This window comes from Leptosomus discolor, chromosome 26, assembly GCF_034619465.1.
Source record: "Leptosomus discolor isolate bLepDis1 chromosome 26, bLepDis1.hap2, whole genome shotgun sequence".
Taxonomy (NCBI): domain Eukaryota; kingdom Metazoa; phylum Chordata; class Aves; order Leptosomiformes; family Leptosomidae; genus Leptosomus; species Leptosomus discolor.
In genome coordinates, this window is record NC_141416.1 from 474,535 (window position 1) to 491,516 (window position 16,982).

The window sequence follows — 16,982 nt, forward strand, 5'->3', positions numbered from 1 at the left end:
ACGAGCATCGCGTACCCCCATGGCCCTTCCTATGGATGCTCGAGTGCATGCCCAGATCCCGGTGGGAAGAGGGACCTGTGTGGGACAGGGACCTGCGTGGGCCGTTACTGCCGTGCCCCGTGCGCAGGAACAGGGGCTCGGGGTGCCTGCGCTGGGCCCAGCTGAGCCAATAAAGCAGGATTTTACCCCAGAACCCCTGGACTTTCTCTGCCGGGACAGGCGGCCCTCCCTGCCCAGCCCAGCCATCACTTTTTCCTCGTGTCGTGGAATGGAGCAGAGGTGTCTTGTGGCCAGCCCAGGCCGAGGCGGCTGGGGTGATGAGTTTCGTGTGCTGCTTGGTTACTCATGGAGGAGAAAAAAAATAAACCACACAGGCCTGAAATAGCCCCCCACCCCCCCACAGGGGCCAGCAGCTCATCAGCTGACTGTTGAACTCATCGCAGGGCAAAGACGGGGAGAGGGTTGGAAACAAACACCCCAGCGAGCCCCAAGGTCCCTGTGGGTGATGCCCTGGGAGAAGCAAGAATGTCCCCAGGGCAATCAGGAGCTTGGGGAGGGGGGGGGGCCCTGAGCCCCAGCACCCCCCCGCCCCCTGACTCCCTTCGTGCACGCACTGCAGGTGGGTGGCTCCTGTCCCCGCTGCTGCAGTGGCTTTGACCTGCCTCGGTTTCCCCTCGCTCTGCTCCCCCCACCCACGGCCAACACCCTCCTCAGAGGCGTATGGTGATGGGGGGGGGGGGGGGCAGGGAGGGGGACAGGGCTGAGTGGGGGGAGCAAAGGTGCAAAAGCCAAAGGAAACGCCGACGCTGGGTCCCAGTGAATCAGCGCTGCCGTTGCTGCGCCCCCCCCCCCCCCCCCAACACCTGGGGTGCGGGGCCCCTGGGCTGGCTGAGGGGTGCACGTGGGTGCTGGGGGGGTGGGGGGAGTGGTGTGTGTGTCACAAGGTGCCAGCACATCCGCTGCCACAGCGAGGCGACCGCAGCAGCAGGCGGGGGGCAGGTGGGGGGTCTGCGCTGGGAGTAGCTCTGCAGCCCCCCTGGGAGCTGGGCATGGGGGGGGTCATGCTCCTCCCAGCAAAGGGGTTGGGACTTGCCCCCCCTGGCAGGATTTGGGCTGTCCTCTGCTCAGCCCAAGCCCGGGGCCCCATAAACCCCCAAGCCCTTCACCCCCACAAACCCCAAATCCCTTGGTCCTCCAAACCCTCGACCCCTATAAATGCCAAATCCTTGTCCCCACGAACCCCAAACCCTTTGTCCCATAGACCCCAAATCCTTGGCCCCCACAAACTCCAAGCCCTTGGCCCCACAAATCACAAACCCCTGGCCCTGTTAGACTTCAAGCCGTTTGTCCCATAAATCCCAAATCCTCGGCGCCCACAAGACCCAAACCCTTGGCCCCTCAAACCCCAAATCCTTGGTCCCTCAAACCCCAAGCCTTTGGCCTCCATAAACTCCAAACCTTTGGACCTCCTAAACCCCAAATCCTTGTCCCCTGTAAATTCCAAACCCTTGGACCCTCAACCTCCAAACCCTTGGTCTCCATAAACTCCAAACCCTTGGTTCCTCAAACCCCAAACCCTTGACCCCCATCAGCCCCAAGCCTTTGACCCCTCAAACCCCAAACCCTTGGCCCCCAAGACCCTAAATCCACAGCCCCCAAGGTCAGGATGGGTTTCTCTCCGAGTGCTCTCTTGAGGCCGCATCCTGCCACTGCAGCACCTCCTCCCACACCGGGCAGGTACAGGCAGGAGCAGAACTAGGACCTAAACCTGCTGCCTCACCCCAAAGCACTGGGTGCGGGAAGACAAAGGGAAAAAAAAAAACATCAAAATGGGTTTATTTTATAAAAAAAAAAAAAAAAAAAATTTGTACAATTTTAGTTCCTCTATGAAAAAACCAAACCAAAAACCAACCAACAAAACTTCCTACCACTGCCGTAATGCTTCGATCCACTGCAAACTGTAAAAACAAGCTTTTTATATATTAAAAAACAATTTTACATTTTACAATTTTCTACACGCATGCACAAGGTCTCGGCTCTGCAGAAAAAAAAAACAACAAAAACAAAACCAAAAACAAACGAAAAAGGGTTTATTCTTCTTAAATTCCAAGTGGAAAACTTCCCCTCCCCGGCTGACCCATCTGCTCACACTCATTGAAGTCTTTTTTGCAGTAAAACACCCCAAAATGGGCTCCCAGCAGCAGCAGCACTGGGGGGACCTGGGGGTGACACCCGGTTCCTTCGGCCTCGAGAGGCTGGAAGACGAGGGGAGCAGCAAGGAGGGGTTAGAAACTCCCGAAAAACGGGGATTTCCTGGAAAACGGGAAAGCCAACCCCGAGCAGCATGGTGCCCAGATGGGGATGGACCCCCAGGACCCCTCCAGCATCTTAATGTTGCTACTGGTACCTACTGGGGAAGCCTGCAGCCCCTCTGGGCTGGCACACGTGGGCACGCTGCCACGGCCCACGCGGCACCTTTGCCCCCCGCCCCCGAACTCACCCCCCTTTAGTGCTTAGGACAAAAGAAACCAAAATCAAATCCACCCGCACGCCTCCCCGGGATGAAATCTGGCAGCTCCCACGACCAACCCAACCCCACCCTGCCCAGCCACAACTGCCCCCGGCACCCCACGAGACCCTCCCGACCCGGCACGGCGCGGCCAGACGATGGGATTCAGAGGGAAAAATGAAAAAAAAAAAAAAAGAAAAAATTGAAATAAATCCGTGAGGTATTTGCGACCGTAACAAAACCAAGGGAAGGAAAAAGCTGCTGCGTCCCCGATGGCGAGGCAGCCTCTGCTCGTGGGACCACCACGGGCCACCTGCCACCGCGGATGTTCATTAAGGACCTCGTGGAGCCGCGAGCCCTCGTCACCCTCGCCAGGAATCCCTCGTTTCATTCACCTCGCTGGCTCCGGATCCAGGATTGGACCCCGAGAGGCATTTTAAGCTGCTCTGCCTTCAGCCCACGGCCACGGCTCCAACTGGTGCGGGGAAGCCCCGTGGAGACCCTGCTGGGACCAGGGACATGGGTCACTTTGGGAGCAGGGAAGCCACTTTAAAAAAAAACCCTTCTGCTTCTCTTAAAAACCAGATTTTCACTTGCTTATGTGAAGAGCTGAGCACAGAGACGGGCAGAGAGGCGAGGAGGACGTTCCTACAGCCGGGAGCAACGCCGCTCCCGTGTCTTGGATGCCGGGGCAGGTTTTCATAGCAGCCACGGATCGCGGAGGTGTTTGCAAAATACTCCTCCCTCCAAAAAATCTCTAGGATTAAAAACCAGCCCCAGACGCTGGGCAGTGGTTTAAGGCCAGAGCCAGGACAGTTGCCAGGTAGAAAACGGGCGAGCACAGAAGGTCCTTGGGACCCGGTGGTGCTTGAAGACGCTGGTGAAGAACAGGTAGAGTTAGCCCTTGAGTTATGGCACCGAAACGCCGTCTCCTTCCTGGCCGTGCCGCTGTCCTCCGCCGGCTGCGCCTTCTGGGTGGATGCTACAAGGACCTGGGTTTGAGGAAGGAGGAGGAGGAGGAGGAGGAGAAGGAGGAGGAGGAGGAGGAGGAGGAGGAGGAGGAGGAGGAAGGGGCTCAGCCCACCCCAACAGGGGCCAAGCCGAGGCGGCGGGTGAATGGTCACTGGTAGGTGATGGAGCTGGGCGCTACTTCCCGGCGCCTGCCGCAGTTCTGCCCTCGAGCCGTGGCCTCCCTGAGCCCCCGGCCGAGACGGGGAGGACGAGACGGAGGGGTGCGGAGAGGGTCTCCCCCGCCGACCCCTCTCCACCCTCTTCAGCTCACACGGAGGTCTCTGACTGCAGCCTCATGACGAACTTGTGCGACTTGGGGTCCACGAACTCCTCCGAGAGCTTGAAGAAAGGGATCTTCTTGGTGCTCACCACGAGGCTGAAGTCCTGGCGCTTCAGCACAAAGACCACCCCATCTTTCAGGCCGTTCGTCACCGGCTCCTCGCTGACCAGCGTCCACTGCTTGGCCAGCCAGCGGTCCTTGTGGTACTGAATGGTGGGCCCGGCCGTCAGGTACCGCTCAAGGAACGCCTTGGAGGAGGGAAAGGACACGTGAACGTCACCTTCCTACGGCTCAGCCCATTTATTATTTTTTTTTGCAGCCCCAAGCTGCTCGGCAGGTCCTGCAGGAAAAACATCCCCGCGCGGCTCGTTCCCATCGCGTTGCTCCCTTGGGGTTACACCCGCTTTCCTGGCTGTATCCCCCAACCCCTTGTCCTCCTCTCACACGGTGGAGGGGAAAAGAAACCCCACTCAAGTCCTCCTGCTCTGAACCAAGCCCTCGGGCAAACCTGCGGACCCGTCCCTCCTCGCCGTGCCCCCCCGCCACGCACCTTGGGCGTCATGTCGTGGGTGATGCAGAACTCGAGGTGCTGCAGGATGCTCTCCATGGTGTGGTAGGGCTGCTGCTTGGTGGTGCGCAGGTACTTCTGCATGGCCCGGGCCATGGAGGCGAAGATGGCCTGAGCCGCCTCCCGCGGGTCCATGATCTCCCGCGGGTTCTTCTGGTCGTCCTCCTGCAGCCGCTTGATGTGGGTGAAGGCTTCTTCCACCGCCACCACCAGCCTGAGGGGGGGAAAGCCATGGATGGGGCTGCAGCGGGGCAGAGTGCGGCCACCAGAGATCCCCTGGGCTTGCGAGGGGAGCCGCTCACCACCTGCCTACCTATGGACGGACCCAGCTTCCACCCCAAAACAGCTCTGGGGGAGATCTGGCTGTGCCACGCAACAGCCGGGCTTGGGATGTGCTGCCCCAAGAGCGGAGACACCTCGTCTTGGCGGGCTGGAGGTGACCCCAGAGGAGCGTCCCCTCCCTCCTGCCAGCACAGCCCAGGTCCTCACGGGGGTGTCCCAGCACGGCCACACTGCAACGGGGCACCCGGTGTGGCACGGAGCCCGGTCCCCGCCGCCGGCCCCGTACCTGGCGCGGCGTTTCCGCACCCTGCGCTCGTGCTCTGCCTCCTCGTAGTAGTACTCGTTGTGGCTGTTGTCGCGCCGCCGGGCAGCCGCCGCGATGACGGCCCGGGACTGGCCCGTGGAGTTGTTCGTGGTGTTTTCTGCAGGGCGAAAGGTGAGGTCAGAGAGGGGCTGGGGGGCTGTGGGGTGCCCGATGCTCCCCCTGCCCAGCGGCCAGGCTGTCGTGATCCCGCTCCGGGCTCTCCGGAGCCAAGAGGAGCCTCCAGAGGGGAAAACATAAGGATGGGGAAGGGAAGGAGGAGAGAGAACGAGAGGAAAAGCCAAGGGAAGGGGAGCTCACCCTCGCCGAGGGAATAGACTTTAAACCCGGACATTTTCTTGGACAGGACGGATTTTGGCAGGTTGAGGAGGGCAGGGTTGTAGACCGGGAAATCGTGGTAATAGTTCTCCAGGATCCACACGGCCGCTCGCTGGATGCTGCAGGGAGACACAGCCGGGCACGGGGGGCACAGAGAGGCGGTTAGCGCGGTGCCGAGGGCGGGGGCACACACGGAGCCGGGGCAGGAGGAGGAGGGAGGGAGGGAGGGCGAGCGCGGGGCACCGCGGGGACATCTCATCCCGCGGAGGGAGCGGGGCCGGACCCGCTGCGGGGCACACTCGCAGCTCCGCCGGCCGGCCGACGGCGGGGGGCTGCGGCGTGGGCACCCCCGCTCGTGAACAGAGGTGTGCACGTGGACAGGCACCCCCGCACACGCACCAATGCATGCGGACACGTGTGCGTGCACACACACACGTGCACATACACACGTGCGCACGCACCAATGCACACACACAAATGCACATGTACCTACGCATGTGCATATGCACCAGTGCACAGGCACACACACATGTGCACATACACACATGCACACACAATCCACACACATGAATGCACGTGCACACATGTACGTGCACAGCACACACATCAATGCATGTGCACACCCCCCAATCCACACACCTGCATGTGCGTGCAAGTACATGCTTGCACATCAATGCACGTGCACACATACACATGCGCACGCACCGATGCACACACATGAACACATGTGCGTGTATGTATGTGCACATGCACCCATGAACACACGTGCATGTATGTCCATGCACACGCACCCATGAACGTGTGCATATACGTCCGTGCACACGCACCCATGAACATGTGCATATACATCCGTGCACACGCACCAACACACGTGCACAGACGTACGTGCACATGCACCAATGCACACCCATGAACACGTGCACGTATGCCCGTGCACACGAACCCATGCACACCCATGAACACGTCTGTGCACACGCACTCATGAACACACGTGCACGTACGCCCGTGCACACGAACCCATGCACACCCATGAACACGTCTGTGCACACGCACTCATGAACACACGTGCATGTACATCGGTGCACAGGCACCAATGCACACCCATGAACACACATGCACGTACGTCCGTGCACACGCACCAACACACATGCATGTACGCCCATGCACACGCACCCATGCACACCCATGAACACACATGCATGTATGTCTGTGCACATGCACCCATGAACACACGTGCACATACGTCCACGCACATGCACCAACACACCTGCACGGACGTCCGTGCACACGCACCCATGAACACACGTGCACGCACGTCCGTGCACAGGCACCGACGCACACGCACACCCGGGCTTGCACAAACACCCCGGCGCCCCCAGCGGTCCCGCACGCCTCACTCACGCCCCCCGAGCCGGGAACCCCCCCGGCAGCACCCCCGCACCTGAGGTGGCCGACGTTGTAGAAGCGGCTGGCGCCGTCGGCCGAGCGGACGGCCTTGAGGGTGAACTGGGGCTGGAGCTGGCGCAGCTCCAGCAGCACCACGGCCAGGTAGTGCACGAAGAGCAGCGCGTCCACCAGCGAGACGGCGTACTGCACCACCCCCTGGTAGTTGCGGTCCCGCGAGTCCAGGATCCGCACGCCGTAGAAAAGCCAGTAGGAGACGACGAGGAGGAAGACGAGCACCATGAGCAAGGCTCGGAAGACGAAGACGCGAGGGAAGAAGGCTTTGGGGCGACGGAAGAAGAGAGCCCAGCTGCCCAGCAGGAGGATGAGGAGTTTGAAGGCCACGGAGATGAAGAGCCCCTCGCAGGGTGTCCCGCAGGGCTCCAGCTCCTCCCGCCACAGCAGCTGGGGCAGGAGCATGAAGGCGAGGGGGGTGAGGAAGGCAAGCAGCGCCAGCGCCCCGGCCAGCGAGACGCCCAGGTGCCGGGAGCAGTCCAGGTGGGCGCTGTCCTCCATGTCCTTGGTGATGCGGGTGATGTCATCGTGCGAGATGCTGTGCTCCGACGTCCCCGTCACCACCGTCGTGGTCTCGCCCCAGTTGTCATCCTGGGGGAGGGCGGACGGGAAGGTTACGAGGTGGAGGGCTCCGTGGCACACCCCCCCCCCCCCCCCAGCCTCAGCGGGCTGCCAGCCACACCAGACCCCCGCCCCAACCCAACCCCAGCATCTCCCGTCCCCCAAACCTCAAAGCCCGGCGCGCTGCCCAGGGCCATCACCCCCATTTAGACAGCGGGAACCTCAGCCGGGGGTGGGGGGGACGCAGCGATTTGGCAGGGACCCTCTAGGAAAACCCTGTCGGCAGCTCAGCGCCGGGCTCCACCTCTCCGGCACCGGCGAGAGCAGCTTTGGAAGTGGGAAGCTTCCAGGCAAACCCCCTCATTAGCGGGGCCAGAAGGAACATGCCCGGCCGCCGTCCCAACACACCCTCGCCGTGCGGGCGGGCGCTGCCTCCTCCGGCACCGCGCCGGGCAGGACAAAGTCGCTGGGGATCCGGCAGCTCCGAGCGCTGGACAGGTCTCCCATGGCCTCCAAAAACCCCCTCCACCAGCCTGAGGGGTGTGGGAACGACCCGTCCCCATTGGATTCCTTCCCAGCTAAAACGTGGGGTTTGAGTGGAGGGAGAGGACGTTGCACCCCAGGCGCTGGAAACACCGCCCCGGCGCAGCCACGGGTCCGTCTGTCTGTCCGTCCTCTCACTCTGACTTCCACATTTGTTTTCCAGCACTTCACCGTCCCTGAAATTTTGGGGTTTATCATATCATGGGTTTTTTTTTCCCCCCTCCGAATTTCTGCAGGAAAGCCAGCGATTTCATTCCAAACAGCAAACTAAAGTCACAGCCTGGGGCTTTCCGGAGGGACGGGAGGCGGTGGAGGGACCAGTCCATATCCCAGCCCATCCCCAGGTGAGCCCACGCTGCCGTGGGCTCGCTCTGGCCACGGCTGGACCGGGCAGGCTCTGCCGCCGGCATCCCGGCCACCGCAAACCCCAGCCTTTGCCGGCGCTGACTTCTCGGTGGGGGAAGATGAAAAGAGCCGGAGCCGCCTGCGTAGGTGGCTGGGAGATGATTAAAGCCGGGGATCGGGCTCCACGGCGGCTGGAGGAGTGCCGGCACCCAGCGCGGGGGGCACGGCAGCGCCGCCCCCGCTGCCGCTCGTGCCGAGGGACCCCGGGGGGACCGCGGGGCTGGGGTGGCCGACGGAGGGATGCAGCACAGCAGCCTCCTCCGCACCAACCCACTCGCCGGTGCGATCCTGCCGGGAGCCGGGTTGTTACACCTTGGCATCACGGCCGAGCCGGCATCGCCTGCAGGCGTCGAGCGAGGAGCTGGAGCTGATCCCCAGGGAGCGGATCCCCAGGGAGTGGATCCCCAGGGAGTTTTCCACCCTGGGCAGCCCATGCCCACCCCAGCTGGTTCCCCGGGGCGCCGCAGCAGCCGGTCCCCTTTCATTTGCACCCGCGCCGCCCGCCCGCCCTCCCCGCTGGCGCTGCCGCAGCGCTCGCAGGAGCCCGGCCGCCAGCCAAGGGCCAGCCCAACCGGCTCGACCGCTCCGCCGGCGAGCACCAGGCATGCCGGGAGCCCCCGCGCCCCGCCGGCGGCTCCCACCCTCGGCAGCATCCCCGTGGCGGGGCAGAGATGCCAACCCTGTTCCCCCCCCCCGCTGCCCAACTCACCCTCTCATCCCCCCGCGTCGACTCGTTGTCCAACAAGGGCTCGCCCGGCGCTTGGATGGTCACCGACTTGTCCCCGCGGCTCCCGTCGCGGCTTTTCGAGCGATGCCGGTCCCGCCGGTCCCTGGAAGGCAAGAGAGGGGAGCGGGGTGGGTGCACCGGGGTGGCAGCACCCACTGGGGCCAGGGGACACCCCTGCGCACGTATCGACCCCTCACCTGTGCTTGCGGGAGCTGCGGGAATGCCCGGACTTGTAGGAATACCCCGAGTACTGCGACTCATTGTCCATGGTGTCGGAGCGCCGGGGCTTGTGCCGCTCCACGCCGAAGGGTTTGGGTCTCCCCGGCCCCGGGACAGCGGCCAGGGCCTCCTTCAGAGGGGGCTTCTTCAGGCCCAGGGGCACCTTCAAGAAGTCGACCGTCACCTTGAGGGACTCTATTTTGATCACCTGGTTGGGCTCGTCTCAGGAGAAAACGGCTCGCCCGCCTGCGGAGGCGAAGGGGAAGGGTCAGCGGCAGCACGGCAGCACCCCGGGGATCCCAGCTGCCGGTGAGCAGCCCCTCGCCCACCACCCACCCCACCCCTGCACCACCATGGCTCCAGTCTCCGTGGCAAATGGGGACAGGGCTTCAGCAGAGACAGGGCATTTGGGTCACTTTGGGGCATTTTCTGTGTCATCCCACGCCCAAGCTGGGTCCGGGATGGCCACCTCCCCCTTTATTAACAATACTGCACGATTAGCTTCTGTTTTGGGTGATTTACACTTTAATTAATATCACGATCGTTATTTTAACTGCCAAGAGAGTGCCTAGGGTGGGGGCCGAAAAAACAAGAAAGGAATAATTGGGCGCAGGCAACGTTTCAGGCCCATCTCGCAGCGCGGGGCTCTGCCCGGGCACGTTCCCCAGCGCGGAGCCGGGATCTCACACCCAGGAGATCGGCGCGGGAGCCCCGGTTCCTCGAGGAGCATCGCTTCGCACCGGCTCCAGCTCCCCTCGCAGCGGCAGCCCGAGCTGGGGAGAGCTCAGAGCTGCCGGGGCCAGGGGAATTGGGGAGCTCCTGGGGTGTCGGGAACCCCCGCGGCGGCTCCGAGGATGGGACCGCTGGCCTGGGCCACGCCGGCAGCATCTGGGATGGGTCCACCACGGCAAGGCTGGCTCGGAGCAGACAGCGTCACCCTGCGCGCCCTGACTCAGGGCGGCCGCGTCGTTGTTAGCCAACCCCAGAGCCCCATCACGGCCCTTTGCAGGTGCACACGTACATAAACACACACACACGACGCCCACCTACGCCTACTGATGGGGCTGGATCGCTGCTGGGTTGGGAAAGCACCGCCGTGCCCAGAGCCGAGGCACTGGGACCTCGGGGAAAGGCTTGGGGGATGTGGGCAGGAAGCCGGGGTCCACGTCGGTGCTGTGCTGGGGTCCCAGCCTGGGTCACCCCGCTGGTTTTGGGGACTCCCAAGCCGCTTATAGCCCCGACGCGGGTTCGGTGCTGCTTTGCCTGGGTCTGTGAGCCCACCAGGGAGGGGACTCGGACAGGGACGGGAGCCACCGGGGACATGGCGCTGCCTGACCCACGCTGGGGGGTGCTGGACCTCGTCAGAGAGGTCCTGCCAAATCCTCCTGCCCTCACCCTAAGGGTGCTGGGGGGGCTGCGGGCATTAGGCATTCCCCAAAGCTCCAAACCCCCCTTCCCAGCCAGCGCCGTGTGCTGGGGGCGGCCGCTCCGGCTGTGTTTGGGGGTGGGTTACCACGGAAATGCCATTTCAACCAAATAAAACCCAAATGTCTTTTGGCCTCTTTTCCAAAGCCTCAAGGAGGGGGAGACGGGGTCGAGGAGGCAAAAAGGGGGACGGTGGGAGGGGGGGGGGGATATATCCTTTTGTCCCAGATGCTGGATGCTCCCACATTTATCACTATGGAAACAAAAGCCCCCCCCCACGCCGGTTGTCTAGGAGATGGCAACAGGGCCCAGAGCTCGTCCCAGCATCCCCAGCGAGCGATGGGGGAAGGGGCCGGGAAAGAAAGGACCCCCCTGTGCCCCCCTCCCAACCTCCTGCCAGCCCCCCTCTTCTGGGCTTTGTTTGCAGGCAGGGATCGGGTTTCTGCCGGGAACAATGCCGGCCGAGCTGCCTCCACCGGCACAGGAGGCCGAGGACTGGTTTGTCCCCAGTCTGGACCATTAATGCCATTAAGGAGGTTGATACTGGGCCAAGGGATGGACCCAGCGGACTCACCGGTGGGGCGGTGTGGGAGGCCGGGGCGATGCGGCTGCAGGCGGGTGCTGTCCCCCGTCCCGGCGGTCACCGAGGCACTTGGGGCATCCTGAGCCTCCGGCGGGGACGGCATCCAGCTGGCGGGTGCCGGGGGGCGGCTGCGCATGGGGGGCGGCTCACGGGCTGCGCGGCCGGGCCGGGGGTCCGCGGTCGAGCTGGGGGAAAGGAAAGAGAAGGAAATGAGGAGCCAGGCGTCCCCGCCGTGCACGGATGCTTCGTGGCATCCCCTCCCCGGGGAACCGGGACCACGCGTGTGCCGCGGCGGCCACGTGCTTGGGGGAGAGCCGCAGCGCGTCACACCGGGCGCCGCCAGCCAGCGTCACCGCAGGTCCCCTCTGGGGGTGTCCACCCTGTGAGAGCTCCTCGCTTGGCCTTGACCCCCGGCGAGCAGCCGAGAAGAGTGATGGGCAGAGGAGGGAAACGAGAGTGGGCTGGACACCCCCCCCGAACACCGCTACAGCCCCAAACCTGCCCTGGCATCACCTCCACGCCGCAGCGGCGCCCTGCCCCGTACCCCGGCACCGCCTGCCGCTGGACACGACCCTCCCCGAGGTGTCGGGAGTCAGGCTGAGCGCCCTCCCGCGCCTCCCCGCTCCCACCGGAGCCCGGCACTCCTGGAGAGGCGAAGCCGATTTGTCGACCACAATCAAGACGGGGTTTTCCAACACATCTCAGCGACTCAAGGCACCAGCCCGTGGATTTAAGGCTCCTTGGCCACCACCATCCTGTGGCCAGCAGCCACGCTTCAAGTCCGTCCCAGCGGCTGCACTGGTGGTGTGGGGACCCCGGGGCCGTCCAGTTCCCCAAGGCAAAGCCAGAGGTGGGAGAGGAAGGTCGATCCGTTCAGAGGGAGAACGAGGCACGTGTTTCCAAGGGGAGCGAGCAACGAGCCACGGGCGAGCCCGGCCCTGCAGTCACAAGCCGGCGACAGGGCAGAGGTTACGGGCAGAAGCTTTGGGCCCCTCTCCCAGGGCAGAGCAGCGGCGCGGGACGGTTCGCTCCGGTGTCATCCGCAGACGAACCACGAGCGATCTCCGCATCTGGACCAGGGCTTGGCTCCGGCCGACGAGGACCCTCCGTCTTGCCAGTATCAAAACGGCCAAACTTTCACCCCAGCCAAGGCTGGTGCGGGGAACAACCCCCAACCCAGCGGTTTCACAAGGTTGATTTGTAAATCAAGCTGCCATCCCGCAGGTCGCTGGAGCCGGGAGCTCCTCGTCCTCCTGTCCCACAGCTGCTCCGGTGCCAGTGGAGCAACTTGGCTGCTCCAGTGAGGAAGAAAGGGATTTTTTTGTTGGTTTTTTGATGGTTTGCCCAGCAGAGTGGGGAAAGCCGGTTCGGCAGCACAAGGTGCTCAGGTGGAGAGGCTGGAAATGGACGCCTCGTCTCCAGGAGAAAAGGCTTCACCTTACCGAGCCCATGGAGACGCCGAGCAACCGCCAAGGGCTGGGTGCGAGAGCCAGACGCATGCAAACGAGGAGGAAAACTCACATTTTTAATAGCGAGGTGATTAACCATCAGAACAAACTCCCCAGGGGAGGAGAGGATTTGCCATCTCTTGACATCTTCAAGTCCAGACTGGATGGCTTCTCGAGATGATGCTGGAGCACTTCACAGGGTTCAAAGCAGAGAGAGCTCAGCTGGGGCTTCGGGGCGGTCAGAAAAGCCGCTGCCGCCGTCTCTCCTGCCTTTGAGTCCATGAACCTCAAACACGAACCATCTTTTGCATTCAAATGCTCAAAAAAAAGTAGATCCAAGCGTTCCTAGATGAGAAAGCTTTCTTATTTCAACCAGCTCCAGGGCAAATCCCGAGAGGGAAATCCTCTCCTCCCATCCCCAGCGAGGCAGCGTGCCCCTCGGGTCGGGCACAAACCCACGCCGCGCGGCTCCCTCGCTGCTTTATCCAGCACCAAGACCTTGCGAGAGCTGGGCACGACGTTTGCTGGAGAAAAACCCGCTCTGAGCAAAGGGCAGAGGGAGAAACCGGCGGCCAAAAAACTTCTGTCCCGGCCAAGAGGGTTGGGAGCGAACCGGCCGCCTTCGCGCTGGAGCGGATCGGCGAGCGCCCGCCCGCTCCCGCGCCAGAGCTCAGCGATTGGCACCACCCGGGCTCTTTTGCCAGCATCTGCAAATCCAGATCAATTAAATCAAGCCCAGCGTGAAGGCAGGAGGCTCTAATGTGGTTAGGAGAGGGGTGTGAACGCAGCCCTTCGCTCACCGGCGAGAGATGGCTTCCCACCGCCGGGGCCGAGCAGGAGGAAACATCAGCGGGGGCACATCTGGGCAGGTGTTTTCCTGCTGGACCCAACAAGCATCACGACAACTGGGAAACTGAGTCACGGAGTGCGATAGGAGGACCCCGGGGTCCGCCTGGATTCCCGGCACATGACTCCCCCGCTGTTTATCCACCCAATAAGCCTGGGAGGGCTGGAAGCACGGCTCTGCCCGTGACAGAGATGGGGAAACCGAGGCACGCCGCAAAGCCAGAGTCCATGGCTACTTGTGGCCAGGCAGAAACCCTAACGCGAGCCTCAGCCCTGCCTCACACCGTAATCTTTGGGCTGTCCTCCCTCACCACACCAACACCGGGGAGGCTGGCCCAGGAACCCCCGAGCAGCGATGCCCACGGTGGGGATGCCGCCGGCACACCTCCGAAACCGGCCTGGGAACGGGAGGCACCTCCTGGCTCCGGCACACGGGTCTGCCGAGCCGAGCGCCCGGCACATTTGCTTGCTTGGCTACACAAACACGCCTTGCTGCCTCCACACAATAGGCGCCTTCCCCGGCCGGCCACCACCGCGCTCCCCCACCAGCCACCGGCCCCCCGAGCCCCGTGCTGCCGAGGAAGCGGGAGGTGGCAGCGGGGGGACGAAGCGGTCACCGTGTTTCACGGACGCACCAAATCCTGGGGAGGCCGCCGGCACCGGGAGCTGGGTGCCGCGAAGAGCAGAAGGTGGGTGCGTGGCTACGAAACCCCCCACGGGTGCTCCTGCTTGGATGGCAGGGGTGGGGAGCCGGGCTCCCCAGGCAGGCGCTGGGGGGGTCAAAGCAGATCTGTTCAAGCCCGAAGCACCGGCTGTGCACCATCTACCGAGGAGAGGCCACCACGGCAACCTGCTGCCCTCGCCCTGTTTGCACATCCCCCTCCAGAACCGCCAACACCCACCATTTTCCTTCCCTTCTCCCCGGGCCGCATCCAGCCCCGCACCTCCTCTCTCCGCCGGCGGAGCTGAGGCTTCGCAGCGAGCTCACGGCGCCTCCCTCAACCCAGGGGCTGCTCCGCTCCCTTCCACGGCCGAGATCCCCCTGTGTCGGGCTGGAAAAGCGGCTCCCTGGCCACCGCTCCGGCCCCGAGAGATGCCACCGCTGGGAGGAATCCGCAAACTTCCAGCTCTTTGGTCCGTTGGCACGACCGGGCGCTTCAGAGGGACGCGGGAAAGGCCCATGGGAAGCTTAATCCAACTCCCCCATGGGGTCTCATTCTGCTCTCAAATTGCTCAGCGTCAGCTTGGATGCAGGAGGTTTAATATCCCTTCCAAACTGCCAGCTTTAATTACGATCACTCGGGATTGTTACAATATCCACAGGAACGTCCAGTCCCTCGAGCGCTCGGTCCCCACCAAGTTTCCTCCGGCGGGGAAGTCCCACTGCGCGACTAGGGGACAAAGCCCAGCCTTTCACCCGGCATCTCAATCCCGTGGCGTGTCCGGGAGCGATGGAGGTCGCAGCCGCGTCGGGGGATGCACTAACTGCTCAGGTAAAAATGACTGCACCGAGATCTAGAATCAGAGGGAGAAAACAAAAATAAAAAATGTACAAACCCCAGGGATTTGCATGAGAACGGGGCTCGATGCAAAGAGAAAAAGGTATTTGCATTGCAAAACGTGTCGGCACCGAGGGATCCTAACCGCAGCCCTACAGCCAGCCCCGCTCCCAGACGCCCACCGGCCGCTCTCCTGCTCCATCTCTCCCTTCCCGGGGCTCGGCGCCCAGCGGAGGGGCTCAGCCCGCACCCTGCACCCTCGCAGACCCGTCCCCCTCAGCCTGAGCTCGTGGGGAGCGCTCGGGGCTCCCCGGGAAAACGAGCGGCAGCTTCGCCCTCCTGGTTTCTGGTGCCAAGTCCAGGCGGAGGTGGGATGGCACCGTGATGCCCAGGACACCGCCAGCCCCACGGCGAGGTGCTGCAGCTGCCGGACCTCCCTCCTGCTGCCCAAATCATGTCTCCCCGTCCCCTCCGGCTCCCACCGCCCCTTCAGCCACACCGGTGGCACCCCTGGGTGGGACGGCGGCACAAAGTGACAAACCTACAGTCACCCTGGAGCACGGGAGGGGGCAAATGCAGTCCCAGGCCGCTGCTCCGGTGGTCACGAGCATCCGAGCGGCGCTGCACAGGGAGAGCCGAGGAGGCGCAGGGGTCTGCGCTCACGGTTCGGGCCGTTAACTTTCATTTTGGCGTGTTCTCCAAAAGCATCATCGGAAGCTCTGTGCCCAAGGCGCTGCAGCGACACCCCGAAAGGCCAGTTCTTACCCCGAAGGGACACCCACAGCATAAATGACTGCGCTTTTAGATCGATTCTAGCTCTGCTCCACCAGCTCCGGGTGCCTAATACCTAACCCTACTAAATCCTGCCAGGCTGCAGCGGGCAGAGAGCATTATCCACGTCTCAGAGCCTGGAAAAGCAGAGCCGGGATCCGTCTGGGTGCAGGCAAGGAGCAAGGCGACCGCATTCCCCCACCGACCGTGGTGCTTGAGGAGGGGCCGTGCTCAGCAAACGCCTTTGGAGGGCACAAGGGAAAAAACCCCCTCGTGTAGGGTCCGGTTTTGGCAGCGGGTCCCGTGCCACGATGCCCACGGGTCTGAGCCCTCGCTGCTTCATCGCCGGCCCTCGCGCGGGGGCAGCCAGGGAAGCTCAGCGAAGGCCCGTGGTTTTCTCCGAGGCCCCCTCCCAAGCATCCCGGCCGGACAATAAAGCCATAAAGCATCTACCAGCCGCGCCGTTCCTCGGAAAACAGAACTCAAATCTCAAATTAAGTCAGACCAAAGACCTGGGGCTGATTTGGCCCTGCCCGACGCCGGGGTGATGGGCTCCCTGCCTTCCCCCCAGCCCCTCCGGCCCCATTGTCTGCGAGCTGGTGAAAACAAGAAACCACATTTGACCATCCAAACGGCTGAAGGGAGCCCAGAAGCAGCACAGGGGTGGGCAGCCGGTGCCCCCAGCCCCGTACCCACCCTCGGGGCCATGCCTCTGGCATGGGGGCTGCCCACGGGACCCAGCGACCCTAACACAAACCACCCCACGGTCCAACAGCCAGGCGAGGAGCCATCACTGGCTCCAGTGTAGTCGTCTGTTAATTAAATCAGCCGGTCTTATCCTGAGCTCTCCCCCCCCCAGCACAAAGACAGCGTAAATACACAGGAGAAGCCCGGCTGCGCACGGATCACCTCTGAGTCAGGCTGCCTCGGAGCCCAGCTCGGTCCCAGCACAATCCCGAATTGCTGTGATTAAGCAACAGCCGTCCCCAGAGGCTCCGTGAAGATAATATTTAATTCTTCTTCTTCTTTTTTTTTTTTTTTTAACCTCCGCCTCGGTTATTATACCAAGGCCTTGGGGGGTAAAACAGACTCTACGCCCTCTCCCAAGGAAATGAAGCTTCTCACCCCAGACGGAGCAGCAGGGCCGATGTCTGAGCTCGCGCCCGGTGCAGAGCGGAGGGAACTCCCTGTCGGCTCAGGGCGCTGC

General features: G+C 63.0%; 1 protein-coding gene across 2 annotated transcripts; it reads right to left on the reverse strand.

Moving 5' to 3' along the window:
• Positions 1-3,787: 3,787 nt before the first annotated feature.
• VANGL2 (VANGL planar cell polarity protein 2) lies at positions 3,788-9,252 on the reverse strand. Of its 2 annotated transcripts, none has more exons than XM_086478459.1 (7): positions 9,182-9,252; positions 8,967-9,087; positions 6,732-7,339; positions 5,279-5,409; positions 4,937-5,072; positions 4,351-4,582; positions 3,788-4,048 (listed from the first exon to the last, which is right to left on the reverse strand). In XM_086478459.1, the coding sequence occupies exons 1-7, from the start codon at positions 9,250-9,252 to the stop codon at positions 3,788-3,790; spliced, it is 1,560 nt and encodes a 519-aa protein (XP_086334585.1). The 2 variants fall into 2 exon arrangements, with proteins under 2 accessions (XP_086334585.1, XP_086334584.1); XM_086478458.1 differs by having other exon boundaries at positions 5,273-5,409.
• Between the last annotated feature and the right edge of the window lie 7,730 nt (positions 9,253-16,982).